Source organism: Lissotriton helveticus, chromosome 6, assembly GCF_964261635.1.
Source record: "Lissotriton helveticus chromosome 6, aLisHel1.1, whole genome shotgun sequence".
NCBI classification, from domain to species: Eukaryota; Metazoa; Chordata; class Amphibia; order Caudata; family Salamandridae; genus Lissotriton; species Lissotriton helveticus.
In genome coordinates this window covers 2,060,607,991-2,060,621,984 of record NC_136067.1, presented here as the reverse complement: position 1 = coordinate 2,060,621,984, position 13,994 = coordinate 2,060,607,991, and the positions used below count along the sequence as shown (strand labels likewise).

The 13,994-nt window shown below is 44.2% G+C and overlaps 1 protein-coding gene across 1 annotated transcript in view; it reads left to right on the top strand.

Annotated features, from left to right (window-relative positions):
- Positions 1-313: 313 nt before the first annotated feature.
- Positions 314-13,994, top strand: part of LOC144762022 (antileukoproteinase-like) — a 97,215-nt gene continuing 83,534 nt past the window's right edge. The window contains exon 1 of the mRNA XM_078647188.1: positions 314-511. Within this exon, the coding sequence (XP_078503314.1) occupies positions 421-511 (91 nt within the window). The 5' untranslated portion in view covers positions 314-420. The remainder of the gene's footprint in view (positions 512-13,994) is intronic.

Genomic DNA, 13,994 nt, shown 5'->3' with positions numbered 1-13,994 from the left:
GCTACCCTGCTGCTCTTTTCAACATTCCTGACTTTTTTAATGTTTACTACTACACAGGATTTCAGGGCTCTGGTGTAGATGAGGTTAACACACATAGATCTGTTTTTATTTTATTAGCATCAGATTAATCAGTAACCTTGAACGTGTTGGTGATTGCGCACTCAGTGACATTTAGTTCACATCCAAATTGCTTGAGGCACTTCCAAACTTAGGTACACATTACTGCAGTCAAACATCTATTCTGGATCTAACAAAGGGAGAAAAGGCTGAACAAAACAAGTTTGTTGAGGCGCTGTCCTGCAATACTGTAGCTTGTGACAGGGATATAATTAAATATAATTGGCTGCTGTCCAGTCTGTGGTTGCCTGCTTCAATCCCAGTCACAGGAGCAGCAGGCATTCAGATATTGCTGTCCACGCCATGATGAAGACTCCAGCAGCCACCTTGCTCCTAGCTGCTCTCCTTGGGCTCTGTGAGGCACTTCCAGTAGAGGAAGGGTGCTCTCCTGCAGGTGAGTACACAGGGCTCAGGCCCTCAGCATCTGACTGCACAAATCATCTGAGGGGTTGAGGCTGTATCTCATTCTGCAGAAATGCATGCATACTCTTTTCTTGTGTAAGAGACACTACGGAGTCAGCAACTGTGCATAATGTTGATCTGGGTAATGTACCTTTTTTAGTAGAGGGAGCCGTTTTTGTTGGGAGAGTAGGTGTAAACGACATCCATTAAAGTGTTTTGTGCCAGGGGTGTAAAGTAGGCACCAGACGTCCCTGTGGTACGGGGAGGAGATACTCACTCTAAGGTCTTTGTATGTCAGTAAGATGCCAGAACTCAGGGACTCCTTATAAAATTCGCAGTGGGAGAAGAGCGGTCACTGCTTTCCGTCGCACCACTAGTGTGTGTATTACTAGTTAAAGCGCTGCAATGTTGCGTTGCGTTACTTTCCATCTGGCAGGTGTTACATGGTTCGAGGTTGTCTGTTCCCAAGCATCCACCCATGGGTTTTTACATAAATCCAGATATACTAACACTTGTAAACCTGAGTTTGTGCCCCTGTGGTGTGCCTACCCAATAGAGGCATTACTTCCTCTCTCCATGTGTGCTGCATCCTGCAACACATATGGAAAGAGGAGTATGCCTCTAAGGATTGTTTTTGTGCCAAGAAGCCTCCCTTCCTGCACAAAAACAACTCTGCCCTTAACGCAGGCATCCTTGCACCTTGGCACAAGTATGCCTGCATTAGCGTTAGACAGCTAAAAGTTGATGGCCAGTGCACGGAGAGAGCTGAATAGTGCCACATCTTGGTAAGAATGGCAGTGTTCAACTTTCCCCTGTGCACACAACACAGTGAAGTGACTTGATGTATTCATGAACATTTAGTAGATATGTCCCCAGATGTTGGTATTCAGGCGAACTGCAGGGGCATATTTCGGTAGGACCGACACCGACATGCCGCCTGTGTTGGTCCCATCAACATCATAATTCAGTCCTAACTGTATATCATTTTTGTGTTTAAGGACTACACATCTTTAAGTTTGACGGCCATGACCACTGGTGATGTGTATGTGGTGTTTTTGGGGGGCGCGTGATATTTCCTGGTGGCATGTGCTGCAAAATACTACTGGACATTGATCAATCCAATGTGTTTGCCAGATGCTAGCATCTGAATTATCACGGGGATATAAGGTTGTAAACATAGTGTAGCCAATGGCAGCATACCTGTATTGTGCTGCATGCATGTACATTTTTCCGTCTTATATATCCTGATGTAAAGCGTACAAGTTAAACACATTTGTGCACCGGAACCAGGCACTGTGCAGTCGCTTCTGTACTTTGAGGCATGTAAACATGCCGAACAAGCACATGTTTAGCCTTGGAGCGTGAATCTGTAGTTTAACTAGAGTTACATGCCCATCCACTGTCTCCTCTGTTTCATACTCATAGGTGTGGAGGAAAGCTGCTGCAGCATCCAGCCGTGCTCACAGCTGGCGAGTGACATTAGTTGTTAGCCCACTGCCCGAGACGCTGACTGCAGTTCTAAGGCAGCACATGGCACATGCAGAGCATAATGTGGGAGTGTTTCTCCTGTCCTGGGCAGACTGGAAACCCCATACCTTAACAGGAAGGATATTATGGGGGTGTAGAGCTGAAAAGGGGAAGAAGAAGGGAACTGAGAAGACATTAGGGGACGTGTCATATTCTGCAAGGGGTGGGACTGGAAATAGTAACCAAATCAAGGTTAACCCTACTCAGTGCTACGAATTTGTATTTGAAAAATTTAAGCCATTTAAACACTGTGGTGTGCCAACAAGAAACTAGACTATGGGTCCCCAAAATTAAAAAAGAGTATGGGATATTCCTTTAACGGGGTACTATTGTATAGATCTCCAGCTCCTAGTGCAGCTTTTTACATAATAGCAGTCAACTGCTACACATCAAAGCTTTGTCTCTGGACTTTACTATCCTTAGAGATTTTATTATTCACCTTGCAAACGCTGCAGCTAAAGACATGGCAACCTTCACTTACCTTCTGCGAAGTGTGGGCCTCACACAACTAGTGCCAGGCTCCGAGAATCGTGACCAGGCTGAGGCGAAGAAACATTGACCTTGTAACTATGGGGACTTAAGGAGACGTCAAATTACTGTGAATTGCTGTGGGTTATGTGGGGGTGTGTAGATGTATCCCCGGACTAGCTAAGTCCTGAAAGTTATCTTTGTAGTTTGAATATTGCTGGGGTAGCAATGAGTGGGTCAGGGGGGTGGGGGGAAGCGGGCCTGCCAGACGGCCCTCCTCTGTTTTCTACTTTTAGTTACTTATAGTTTAGTGTGGGGGCGACAGGCACACTGCTAGTTGGGGATGAGCGTTAGCTATATGCAGGGGTGCAGGGTGGGGGGAGGGGGGTTAAGAACTTGGTGTTGTGTTAAGTGTCAGTTTAATTTTGCATCGCATCGGATGACGGTTCGGCAATTCAGCGCTTGTGATGTGGGGTAAATGTCTTGTGTTGGTCCGCGATCGGGGATAAGAGTGTAAGTTGGAATGTTAACGGTCTGGGTGACAAGATCAAGAGGGGGATGGTTAATCAGCTGATCAGACGACACTCCCCAGAGTTTGCACTTCTGCAGGAGACACATCTAGTTGGGAATCGTTGCATGGCCCTTCATAGAGGGAGATATAAATGAATAGCGCATGCTGGGTTCACATCCGGGTCTAGGGGAGTTGGTATACTCATCAAGAATTCCTTTCCATTTGATCCGCAAGCTACATGGTCCGATCAGAGGGGCAGATATGTGGATGTTTCTGGGAAAGTGGGGGGTAAAGTGGTTACCTTTTTGTCGATATATGTGCCGCCGGGCCTTCAATCTGATACCTTTAAAGATTTGAGTGCCGTCTTTTTGACCCTGCCCCTGGGCCTCCTGGTACTGGGGGGAGATTTTAATGCAGTGCTGGATGGGGGTATAGATCGATTCCCGTCACGACTTCTCACATCATCGCAGAGGTGGTTGCCTGACTTTCTTGAGTCGTTGGGACTAGTCGATGGTTGGAGAGTACGTAATCCGACTCAGAGATACTTCACCCACGTGTCAGCAGCACACAATACTATGTCCAGACTAGACTATATATTAATCCCAGCGGCAATGGCGGACACAATTAGAGAAGCCCAGTACTTGGGAAGGGGCGTTGCGGATCACTCCCCCATGTGGTTACAGATAGAGATTGGGCAACCTGCGGTTGGCAGAGTTGCTCCATATAATGCATGGCACTTGAAAGACCCGGCTATAAAAAAAGAAATACACTGGATCTCGGAACACTACTTCCGGGAGAATGTGGGTACTGTTGCCTCAGCACAATGTCTGTGGGAGGCATATGAGGTGGTGCTCCGGTGGAAGGTTCTCTCCTTAATTGCAGGAAAAAGAAAAAACACCAGACGGAGGTAACTAGGGTGGAGGCGGAAGTGATAGCTTTAGAGAAACGCGTGGCTGACACTGCCGCTCTGGAGGACCAGCATCTTTTGAATTTGAAGCAAGACGAGTAGAAAGGCCTCTCCAGGGAGTGGGAAGTCTCGTAGAATAATGACGTACAAAGTCGGGTGTATGAGCATGGAGATAGGGCTGGTAAGCTTATTGCCTGGTTAGAACGTGGAGAGCGGGCCTCTCGTTTTGTGCCAGAATTGGATGGGGTGGGGCCCGATAGGATTACCAATCCACATGAAGTGGCGGCCGCCTTTTATGATTATTATCAGGGTGTCTATGCCTCTGCGAACGACTTCACCGAGACCGAAAATAGCAAAATGATTAGGGATATAATCATGCCGCACCTCACGGAGGACCGTCAACAGTATGTAGATTACCTCATTACAAATGATGAAATTGTGCAGGCAATCAAAAGCATAAATTCCTAATGGGGTCCCGATAGAACAGTATAAATTAAATGCCCATAAGATTGCTCCACATATTCGAGCTATGTTTCTGGAAAGCAGGGAGTAAGGGCAACTTCCGTACGACCAACGGATTGCCAATGTGGTGGTAATTCATAAGACAGGCAGGTCTCGGACGTCCCCTTCCTCTTATCGACTTATTTCACTTCTCAATACAGAGCCCAAGATATTGGCGAAAGTGCTTGCCAATAGATTGGTCAAGGTAATTAGCCCTCTGGTGCATCCCGATCAATCTGGCTTTATGCCGCGTCGAAATACAGCCCTGAACCCGAGAAGGCTTCATGGGGTATTGGGTAGGTCCCGAGATTTAGTGCAACCAGCGGTTTCAGTATCCCTAGATGCCACTATGGCGTTTGATCGAGTTGAATGGGCTTACTTGTTTGCGGTTCTGACTAAGATGGGCTTTGGCCCGGAGTTTATCGAGTGGGTTCGACTGTTGTATGCCGCTCCTTTGGCCAGAGTAATCATAAACAATTGTAAATCAGTGGACTTTAAGCTTCAGAGAGGCACGAGACAGGGGTGCCCGTAGTCCCCACTTCTTTTTGCGCTGGATTTGGCGGCTTGGGTCCGGTGGGACAGGTCGATCCGTGGTCTGAGGTGGACACCGGAGTGGGAGGATAAAATCTCGCTTTATGCTGATGATATCCTCTTATAACTTACCAACCCCAGAGCGTCCCTGATTTTCTTCCTGGATGTCTTGGCCGCGTTTGGTAGATATTATTATTATTATTATTATTAATGGAAATTTGTATACAGAGAGCGCAACTAAACCCGAAGGCATCAAGGCGCTGGAGATGGTAACAGAGAGCTCAAATATCAACCAGAGGGGGAATTAGAGATAGGCTTCTTGGAATAGCCAAGTCTTGAGTGCCTTACGAAACTGAATGTGTGAGGAAATCACCTTGAGGTCATTAGGGAGCGTATTCCAAAGTCTGGGTGCAAGGAAACGATGATACTCTGGGTTTGCCATAAACTGGACTAAGTCGGTGTTGCTGGTCTTGTCGGGTGATCCGGCAGTGGTCCCACAGTCTTGCCCACTAAAGATTGAGCCAGTGGGATTTAAATATCTTGGCATATATATAACACTGGACTCGGGGGTGCGGTATATTGAGAATTTGGGACCCCCGTTGCGTCGGTTCTGGAAGGATGTGGAGCATTGGAAGGCTCTCCCCTTGTTGCTGCTGGGCAGAGCAGTATTATTTAAAATGATGGCCTTGCCCTGGTTCCTTTATGTGCTTCAAAACACGATGGATCCAGTGCAGAGTACTTATTTCAGGGAGATTGAGGCACTCCAGCGACAGCTTCTCTGGGATGGCAGACCCTGCATAGCTCTCGTCAAGCTGACTCCCCCGTGGTACGATGGAGGTATTGGCCTCCCGGATCTGAAGAAATATTACTGGGCCTCGCACTTAGCAGCGGTGAATCATGTGGTCTATGGCACTCCGGGAGACCCGGGATATGCTATGGACCGGGGACAGGCACCAGATGGAGACATCATTAGAGCCCATTATGCCAGGCCTGGGAAGTTTGCATTGGCGGGCCCGACGGCGCATGCCGTGCGGGTCTGGCATACTGCCACCAAGAGTCTGGGTTGGGAAGGGAAACTGACCATGGCTACCCCCCTGTTTAGTTCAGAGAGACTTGGAAATTTGTGGAAGACTAAGGGTTTCGATAAATGGGATCTCATCGGAATCAGTCAGATTAAGGATGTGGGGGGGAAAAGCGGTATCCAGACTTCCGAATCCCGTCAAAAGCAATACCATCTTCATGGTAGGGAGCATTTTCGATATTTGCAGATTAGACATGCTCTCCTCGCCCACATACCTAAGGACTCGGAGCTTCCGGAGGCTTCTCCTCTGGAGGATCGTGTGCTTGACGGTCACATCCCGGAAAAAAACATCTCCCTAATATATAACAGAAGATACTGCATAGATCGTATGTCACGGGGCCTGGATTGGTGCGAATGGGACGAGTAACGAGTGGGGACTGTAGGAGAGGAAGTGGCGCGCTGGGCACTTTCATGCACATTCTATGGCACTGTGAGGAGGTTCAGAGTTATTGAATGAAGGTACATGATGTAATCGGGGAGGTATTGGGACATGAGCTACGACCAGAAGCCCGGAGATGTATACTGAACGTGTGGGAGCCCACGGATTTGAATGGGTATCAGAAACAGTGGGTGACGTCGGCGTGCATGTTGGCAAAGCGTAATATTGCTCAGCTGTGGGGAGCCGGCCAGTCACCCCGGCGTACCAAGTGGGTTTAAGATTTAGACTGGTGCATGTTTCGGGAACGGGCAGTGTACGTAGCCAGGGGTTGCCCGGAGAAGTGGGGGAAGATCTGGGGAGCCTGGAATAGCTATTGTGGTGATCTGTGTACGCCCCCGATGAGGCAAAGTGAACTGGACACTCAGGATTCCCGGAGATCCCACATTTTTTACATATTGTAATTTTGATTCTGAATGTAAGACAATTCAAACCCTGCAATGTGTTTCTATGTTGTTCATCTGATGCAGATGTTTTGTTTGTTTTTATAATAAAAAAGAAATTAGAAAAATATATATACATATGTTATAATATTTAAAATTCATAATTAATATACACAATTTAATAAAAAAGAAATTAAACATATACATATAATACATAATATATATTTACTTAGTCATACCTTTTAATCATTTTTTAATAACTTATAAATAACTACAAATATTAAAAATTACAAATACATCTACAAACATAAAAAAGATAATATAAATGAAAATTAAACAAAAAAGTTAAACAAATTAAAAAACGTAAGGAGCATGTTGGATAGGGTAAGGATTAAAATTACTATTCCCACTCCAGAGAGTGAAAAAGTAGGGAAATCGTTGGATAGCATAGGGGTAAAAATTACTATTCCCACTACAGAGAGTTCAACAGTAGGGAAAGCGTTGGATAGCGTAGGGGTAAAAATTACTATTCCAACTACAGAGAGTGCAACAGTAGGGAAAGCGTTGGATAGTGTAGGGGTAAAAATTACTATTCCCACTCCAGAGAGTGCAACAGTAGGGAAAGCGTTGGATAGCGTAGGGGTAAAAATTACTATTCCCACTCCAGAGAGTGCAACAGTAGGGAAAGCGTGGGATAGCGTAGGGGTAAAAATTACTATTCCAACTCCAGAGAGTGAAACAGTAGGGAAAGCGTTGGATAGCGTGAGGGTGAAAATTACTATTCCCATAGCGTAGAAGTTAAAATATAACAAAATTATAAATACATTAAAATGTTAAATATTTTAAAAATTAATTACTAAATAAATCTAAACTATTTACAAATACCAATACATAATTATTAAAAACATGATTACCAAAGAATAATTAAGTAACAATAAATTAATAATAAATGCCAATTATTAAAAATTAATTACCAATTAATAATTAATTAACAATAATATAATTACCAAAACAATTAATGAAAATAAATTATTACTTAATTACATTTAAATTACTTCCCACCCTATTCCCCTATAAACCCATAACCCGCTACAGAACATAATTATGAATTAATTAAAATGAATTACCAATTAATACAATTTAATTACCAATTAATATTTAAACAACAATAATATAATTAGCAAAAATAATTAACGAAAATATATTACTACTTAATTACATTTAAATTACTTCCCACTCTATTCCCCTATAAACCCATAACCCACTCCAGAACATAATTATCAATAAATCAATGAATTATAAGTAATTACCAATTAAAAAATGTAATTACCAATTCATTAAAATTAATTTATAATTCCTAAAAATTAAAAATTAATTTAATATAATTAAATTACTTCTTACCCTATTCCCCTATAAACCCATAACCCGGTACAGAACATAATTATCAATTAACAATTAATTATAATTAATTACCAATTAATAAAATGTAATTACCAATTAATTAAAATTAATTTATAATTCCTAAAAATTAAAAATGTATTTAATATAATTAAATTACTTCCCACCCTATACCCCTGTAAACCCACAACCCGCTACGGTACTAAAATACAAAATTTACTTAAATTACATTAAAAAAAAATTAAAACATATAAAATACATAATAATATACATCAAAATCCTATAAAAATCGATATTAGTGACATCGATATTACTAACATCGATATTAGTAACATCGATATTACTTTCATCGATATTTACAATATCGATATTACCTTCGAAATTCTGTCCCTTCGATATTTAAAAAATAGATATTACTTACCTTCTATATTCTTTAGCTTCGATATTTAAACATCAATATTATTGTATATCGATATTTAAAAATCAATATTTTGTCTGTCTACCGCCCCCCAAAAGTCCTCCACTCAGTCTCTGAGGTCACAGCTAACATACCTCAAAGATATCTTCAACTGTACGTTCCCCAATGGATATTTTCCTCTACAAAATGGAAGAGGGCATCCATTCTCTGATCGCTGAAAAAAAGCAAATTTAGACTATAAAGTCCCAAACAGCTCTAGGCCAAACTCCTGATTTCCTGTGACGGCCAAGATTGTGGAAAAGGCCATGAATATAGAGCTTACCCATTTTATTAATAAGAATAAACTTCTGAATAGCTCTCAATGTGGCTTTAGGAGTCTACATAGCATGGAGCTGTCCCTGATCAATGTGTTGGAGGAAATAAGAGAGGTCGTGGATAAAGGCGGGAAGTCGGCCTTGATCCTGCTGTCAATCATGCTGTTCTCATTAGCTGTATCTTCTCCCTTGGCATTAGGGGTAGGGCACTGGATCTACTGAAGTACTTTCTAAGTGACAGAGAGCAACTGGTAGAGTTTGGGAGATACAAGTCCCAGTTGTTCTCTTTTCCTTGCGGTGTGCCACAGGGTTACTTATTGAGTCTGACCCTTTTCAACATCTATGTCACTCCTCTCTGGTTTTAACAAAGCATCATACACAGATTACACGCAAATCGTAGCATCCTTTGCAAGGGATCCAACAAACCCCACGTCAAGATTCCATGATTGTATGCATGAAGTAGGTAGTTGGACGTCCCAAAACTGCCTGAAGCTAAATTTAGGGAAAACTGAAGTCAAGGTCATTCTCTTTGGACGAGATAACTCCTTCTGGACACCAAGTTGGTGGCCACAAGAATTGGGATAAATCCCCAAGCCAGTAACAAAGGTGAAAAACTGAGGAGTTTACTTTGACACCAACCTGTCCTTCGGAAGACAAATCAATGCCATCACCTTTTCCTGCTTCTTTATGATTAACACATTCAAGAAAATATTACCTTTCATTCTATTAGAACTCCAGAAAGCTGTGGTTGCTGCACTCATCTTGTCTAAAATTGATTACTGCAATGGGCTTTTTCTCAATATGCATCACATCTTAATAAATTGCAGGTCCTCGGGGACAGAACTTGCCTGATTCCAAGATGGCCGCAGCCTGAGCGAGCTCCGGCTGCCACCCACACCATCCTACATGAATCTGCGTCATCCAGGCAGATGAAGCCATAAAAAACGGTGTAATCCGTGCACCAAGGTGTAACCTAAGGACCTTGTAGGCTTGGCGATTGGGCTCGGCTCCTATCCTAAACAGTGCAGAGTATTGCAGTTGTGGCCTATCTGAGGCCTGTGAGGCGGTAAGCGAAGCAGTGGATGCGTGGCGTAGCAGTGAAGCCCAGTCCATGTGACGCAGTCCAAAGAACATAAGGAGAGAGGCATCTGCCTGCCTCCGGCCAGAATCAGTACGGCGGACTGGGACGTGGATGTACCTGCTGTCTGAAAAGTATCCGTGGTAAGACCGTGCTGGACCTTTGTAGTGCGCGGTGCGGCCTGGTGTGTGGAGCTGCGGCCTCCGGACTGTGGATGCGAAGGCCCCGGCACCGAATACAAACAGCGTAGGGTAATTATCCCAGGCTCCCCCACTAAGACATTGTTTGTACTTCCCCCTCATGTGCGATCACCAGGATTTAACAAGCAGGGGGCCTGAGGCATTCACACCCGGCGGCTGCCCAGACCTCTTAGACGTTGTATAGCTGGACATGCTGACCGTGTGACTTAACGGAGTCTTGTTGCTGGAGGTGCGGGTGAAAAGTAGTTGTCACACAGCGAGGGGCTGTAACGGACCCCATGAGCAGTCCATGAGGCCTGGTATACAACATCACACTCCTTGAGCAGATGCAAAAGCATTCTAGTACCAGCAACAATCAGCAGGAAGGAGTGTGCTCGAACTCCCTTATCTTTGCTGCAGTGGCATTCCCCCCTCTCTTCTCTCAACGGCAGTGGGGAACCGGATCAAGTTTGGAGCTTGGTGCTGCTCTCCCCCCACAGTGCCCCCTCACCCTCTGGCCCTGACCAGTGGAGCCCAGACATAGATTCAGCAGATCCCAGCATAAGGGTAGTGATATTGGAACCGGTTGCAAAGGATACTTGTCTGAGCCTTTGACCGCCCCTGTGAGCGCCCCCCAGCGCATACCTGGTTGAGCCTGGTCGTGGTACGGGTGGGCACTGGAGACCCAGCAAACTGAACTACCTATCAGCGCATCAACAGGGTACAGCCAGGGAACTTACTGCCAACCTTGTGCACCATTGGAGTTGGCTATACTATGCAGAAATATTTTAGAATTGCCTGGTGCCCTATGGTAGTGGTGATAATGGGGAAAGGTGATAAAACGCAATCAAAAGTTCAGTTTGATCGGCACAAGTCGATCAGGAATAGAAACTAGATTCCCAACCCCCTAGCTGCGAACAAACTGAGGAACTAACTGCCACTGGGCACGACATCTCACATATACTAGCGGCCATGCAACAGAGCTTGGCATCTATTGACGGCAAGATAGACTCACTGGCTTCCTGTATGGACCGGATGTCCAAACCTGTGGATGAACATGCCGAAAGGCTTTACATGGCGGAGCACAGAATATTGAAGGCCGAGGATGCACAGACCTAAATGGGGACGACGCAGAAACAAATGGCAAAATAATTGACATTAATGCGCCACAAAGCCGAAGATCTCAAAGCGCGCTCTAGGCGCAATAATGTGCGTAGCCTGCCTGAGACCACGGCTACCGGAAACATGGAGCTAATCGTAGAACAATTGCTGGTTTCTGTGTTGGGCCGTGAAACATTCTCAGAAGTGTTCATTGTTGAACGTGCTCATCGCACTCTGAGCCCCAGACCTCCTCCAGACCTCCTCCGGGTGATTCGCCTTGCCCCCTAATTACGAGAAATGTTAACTATAGAGACAGAGATGCCGCGTTGAGGTGTGCTAGCCCTCTTTCCGCAGGTACAAGAGGCATGCAAGAAATTTGGGCCTGTACAGCACAAACTAAGGGAACTCCAACTGGACTATGCGATGCCCTACCCGACTAGACTCAGGGTGAACTTTGCTGGCAAATCCAAAATATATGGCGATCCCAACCAACTACAACAAGACCTAATAAATTACAGTACTGAAAAGACTGAGAAATCAACACGGTCACCAGTATCAGAGCTGGACTCTGAGCTCGAGAACATGGAACAGGATAATCTGTTTGGGCCGGCAAGCCTAGCATCGTTAGTGCAAAGCAGGACACAAGTTATAGCACAGTTAAAATAGACATTATCTGCACTGAACTGCCTGGGTCACGGGCACATTGATGTAAACACACTGTGTAGATTAACATAATGTATAACAACTGCATATATATGGGGGGGCATGGCTAAGCGAACAAAGAACATCATCTCACGCCTGTGCACTTGTATGCTAAGGTACAGGCACCGGAGTCCTTACACAATCCTGCATTTTGTTGCAATATAGCGCCAAGATGACATGGGAACATAAATCAGAGCACTGTATTCGTTTCTTATGTGAAGCGAACCAGTCACAGAACAGCTGGATGCTTAGTTTCTAAACAAAGAACCAGCGCCTTGCGCAAGCAGCGCTATACAGGTCCCCGCTCACAGCAGCGGGACGGAAAAAGGGATGAGAAGAAAGGTATGGTGTACTATGTACTATCGCACCATCCTTTACTTGTGTGCGCGCGGAGGTGGCCGCTGTGGGATTGCGCGAGCCCCCATCCTTCACCTGCAGACACTTTTAATAGAATACCTACCTGCTTTGTCAAGCCATGCTTTGGACTCTGAGCCCAGGCGCGCTCTATAACGAAACTATATAATTCAGCCCTTTGTTATCACTGACCGCACCTTGTGAGGACAGGGCAGCCATTACTAGATAGAGGTGTGTGGGATGGATAGGGGGAGATCCATGGAAGAGTCTAAGAGTTAACAAGACCAGCATGCCTTGCCTGTCCGCCCATTCATGATATAGTGCTCTGAGGCCCTCAGGGGGCTCTTTTACGCTACATAAAACCACATGAAAAATGCATTTCAAATATGTACACTTGCATATTATACTCTGAGTATGCCAGGTTCTACCTTTATTCAATTTAATGGTGCCCAGTTTGCAAACATTAAAAGTAAAGCTGCTGGGACTTAAACTGAGCAATTAACTAGCGAGCTGTGTTCTAACAGTGGAGCGGAACAGATTGGACAGACTGGGAATTCATTAATATATTTAAGGAGTATAAATACAGGGGAGGAATTAAGTAAAAGAAAGCTTACGAAGGAGCTAGCCGCTTTATATTCTGCTGACGTTATCAATGCTCGGTCAGAGAACACCGCCAAGCACTACACACACTCCAAAGATTATGATTTATAGCAGCATATGGGATACCGGCTGCTACCCCTTCCACAGACTGGCAAAGGGAAACCTCGCGGGGATCCAGAGAGATGCCAGCACGCACCCGTAAAAAAAATGAGATAAAAAAATTATGAAACAAATGCACATGGCCCATAAGGCACTTGTAGTAATTACTCAGGAACAATCTTCAAGTAAAGTGGTTGTTTATTGGTAATCTCTTCCAGCGCATAGGCCAAGCTGCGAACACATCCTCTGCTACACCACACCTGATCCTAACATTCTCTCCTACTAAGGAAAACAGAATACAAGAACATTCTACATTCTACACTCTTCATACTAAGCTATACACAATACTATATGTATAAATACTACATTATTACACATTCCTTTTCTGCAATAAAAACATACCTATATCCCCCACTTAAAAAATAAAATAAAATAAAACTAATTTAATTGAAATAACAAACATAATCATTAAGTTTCCTCGGTTTGACAATGTTTCTGCCAAAACTGCTGGTTTTTCCTTTGCTACTGTCAGATTGAACATCAGGATGATCGGTAATACTGGCTGAGAGTCCATAATACATTCTTTCCAAATTATTTTGTTTTCTTTGTTCATCCAACCTTGGTTGACTTTTGAGAGAGGAACTCTGCCTCTCATGACACCAAAAGGACTAAAGCCTGTTGAGTCATGGACAGTAACTCTGTAACTCTACACCATTTTTAGTAATTCAATATCCAAATCTTTTCTATTACGCAAGGCTTGTTGTATAGTGCCTTTGATAACTCTATTGACTCTTTCAACAACAGCATTACCCCTGGGATGATAAGGTGCTGTGAATTTATGTTCAATACAAGCATAGCTTAAAAATGGTTTCATTTCTAAGGACTTA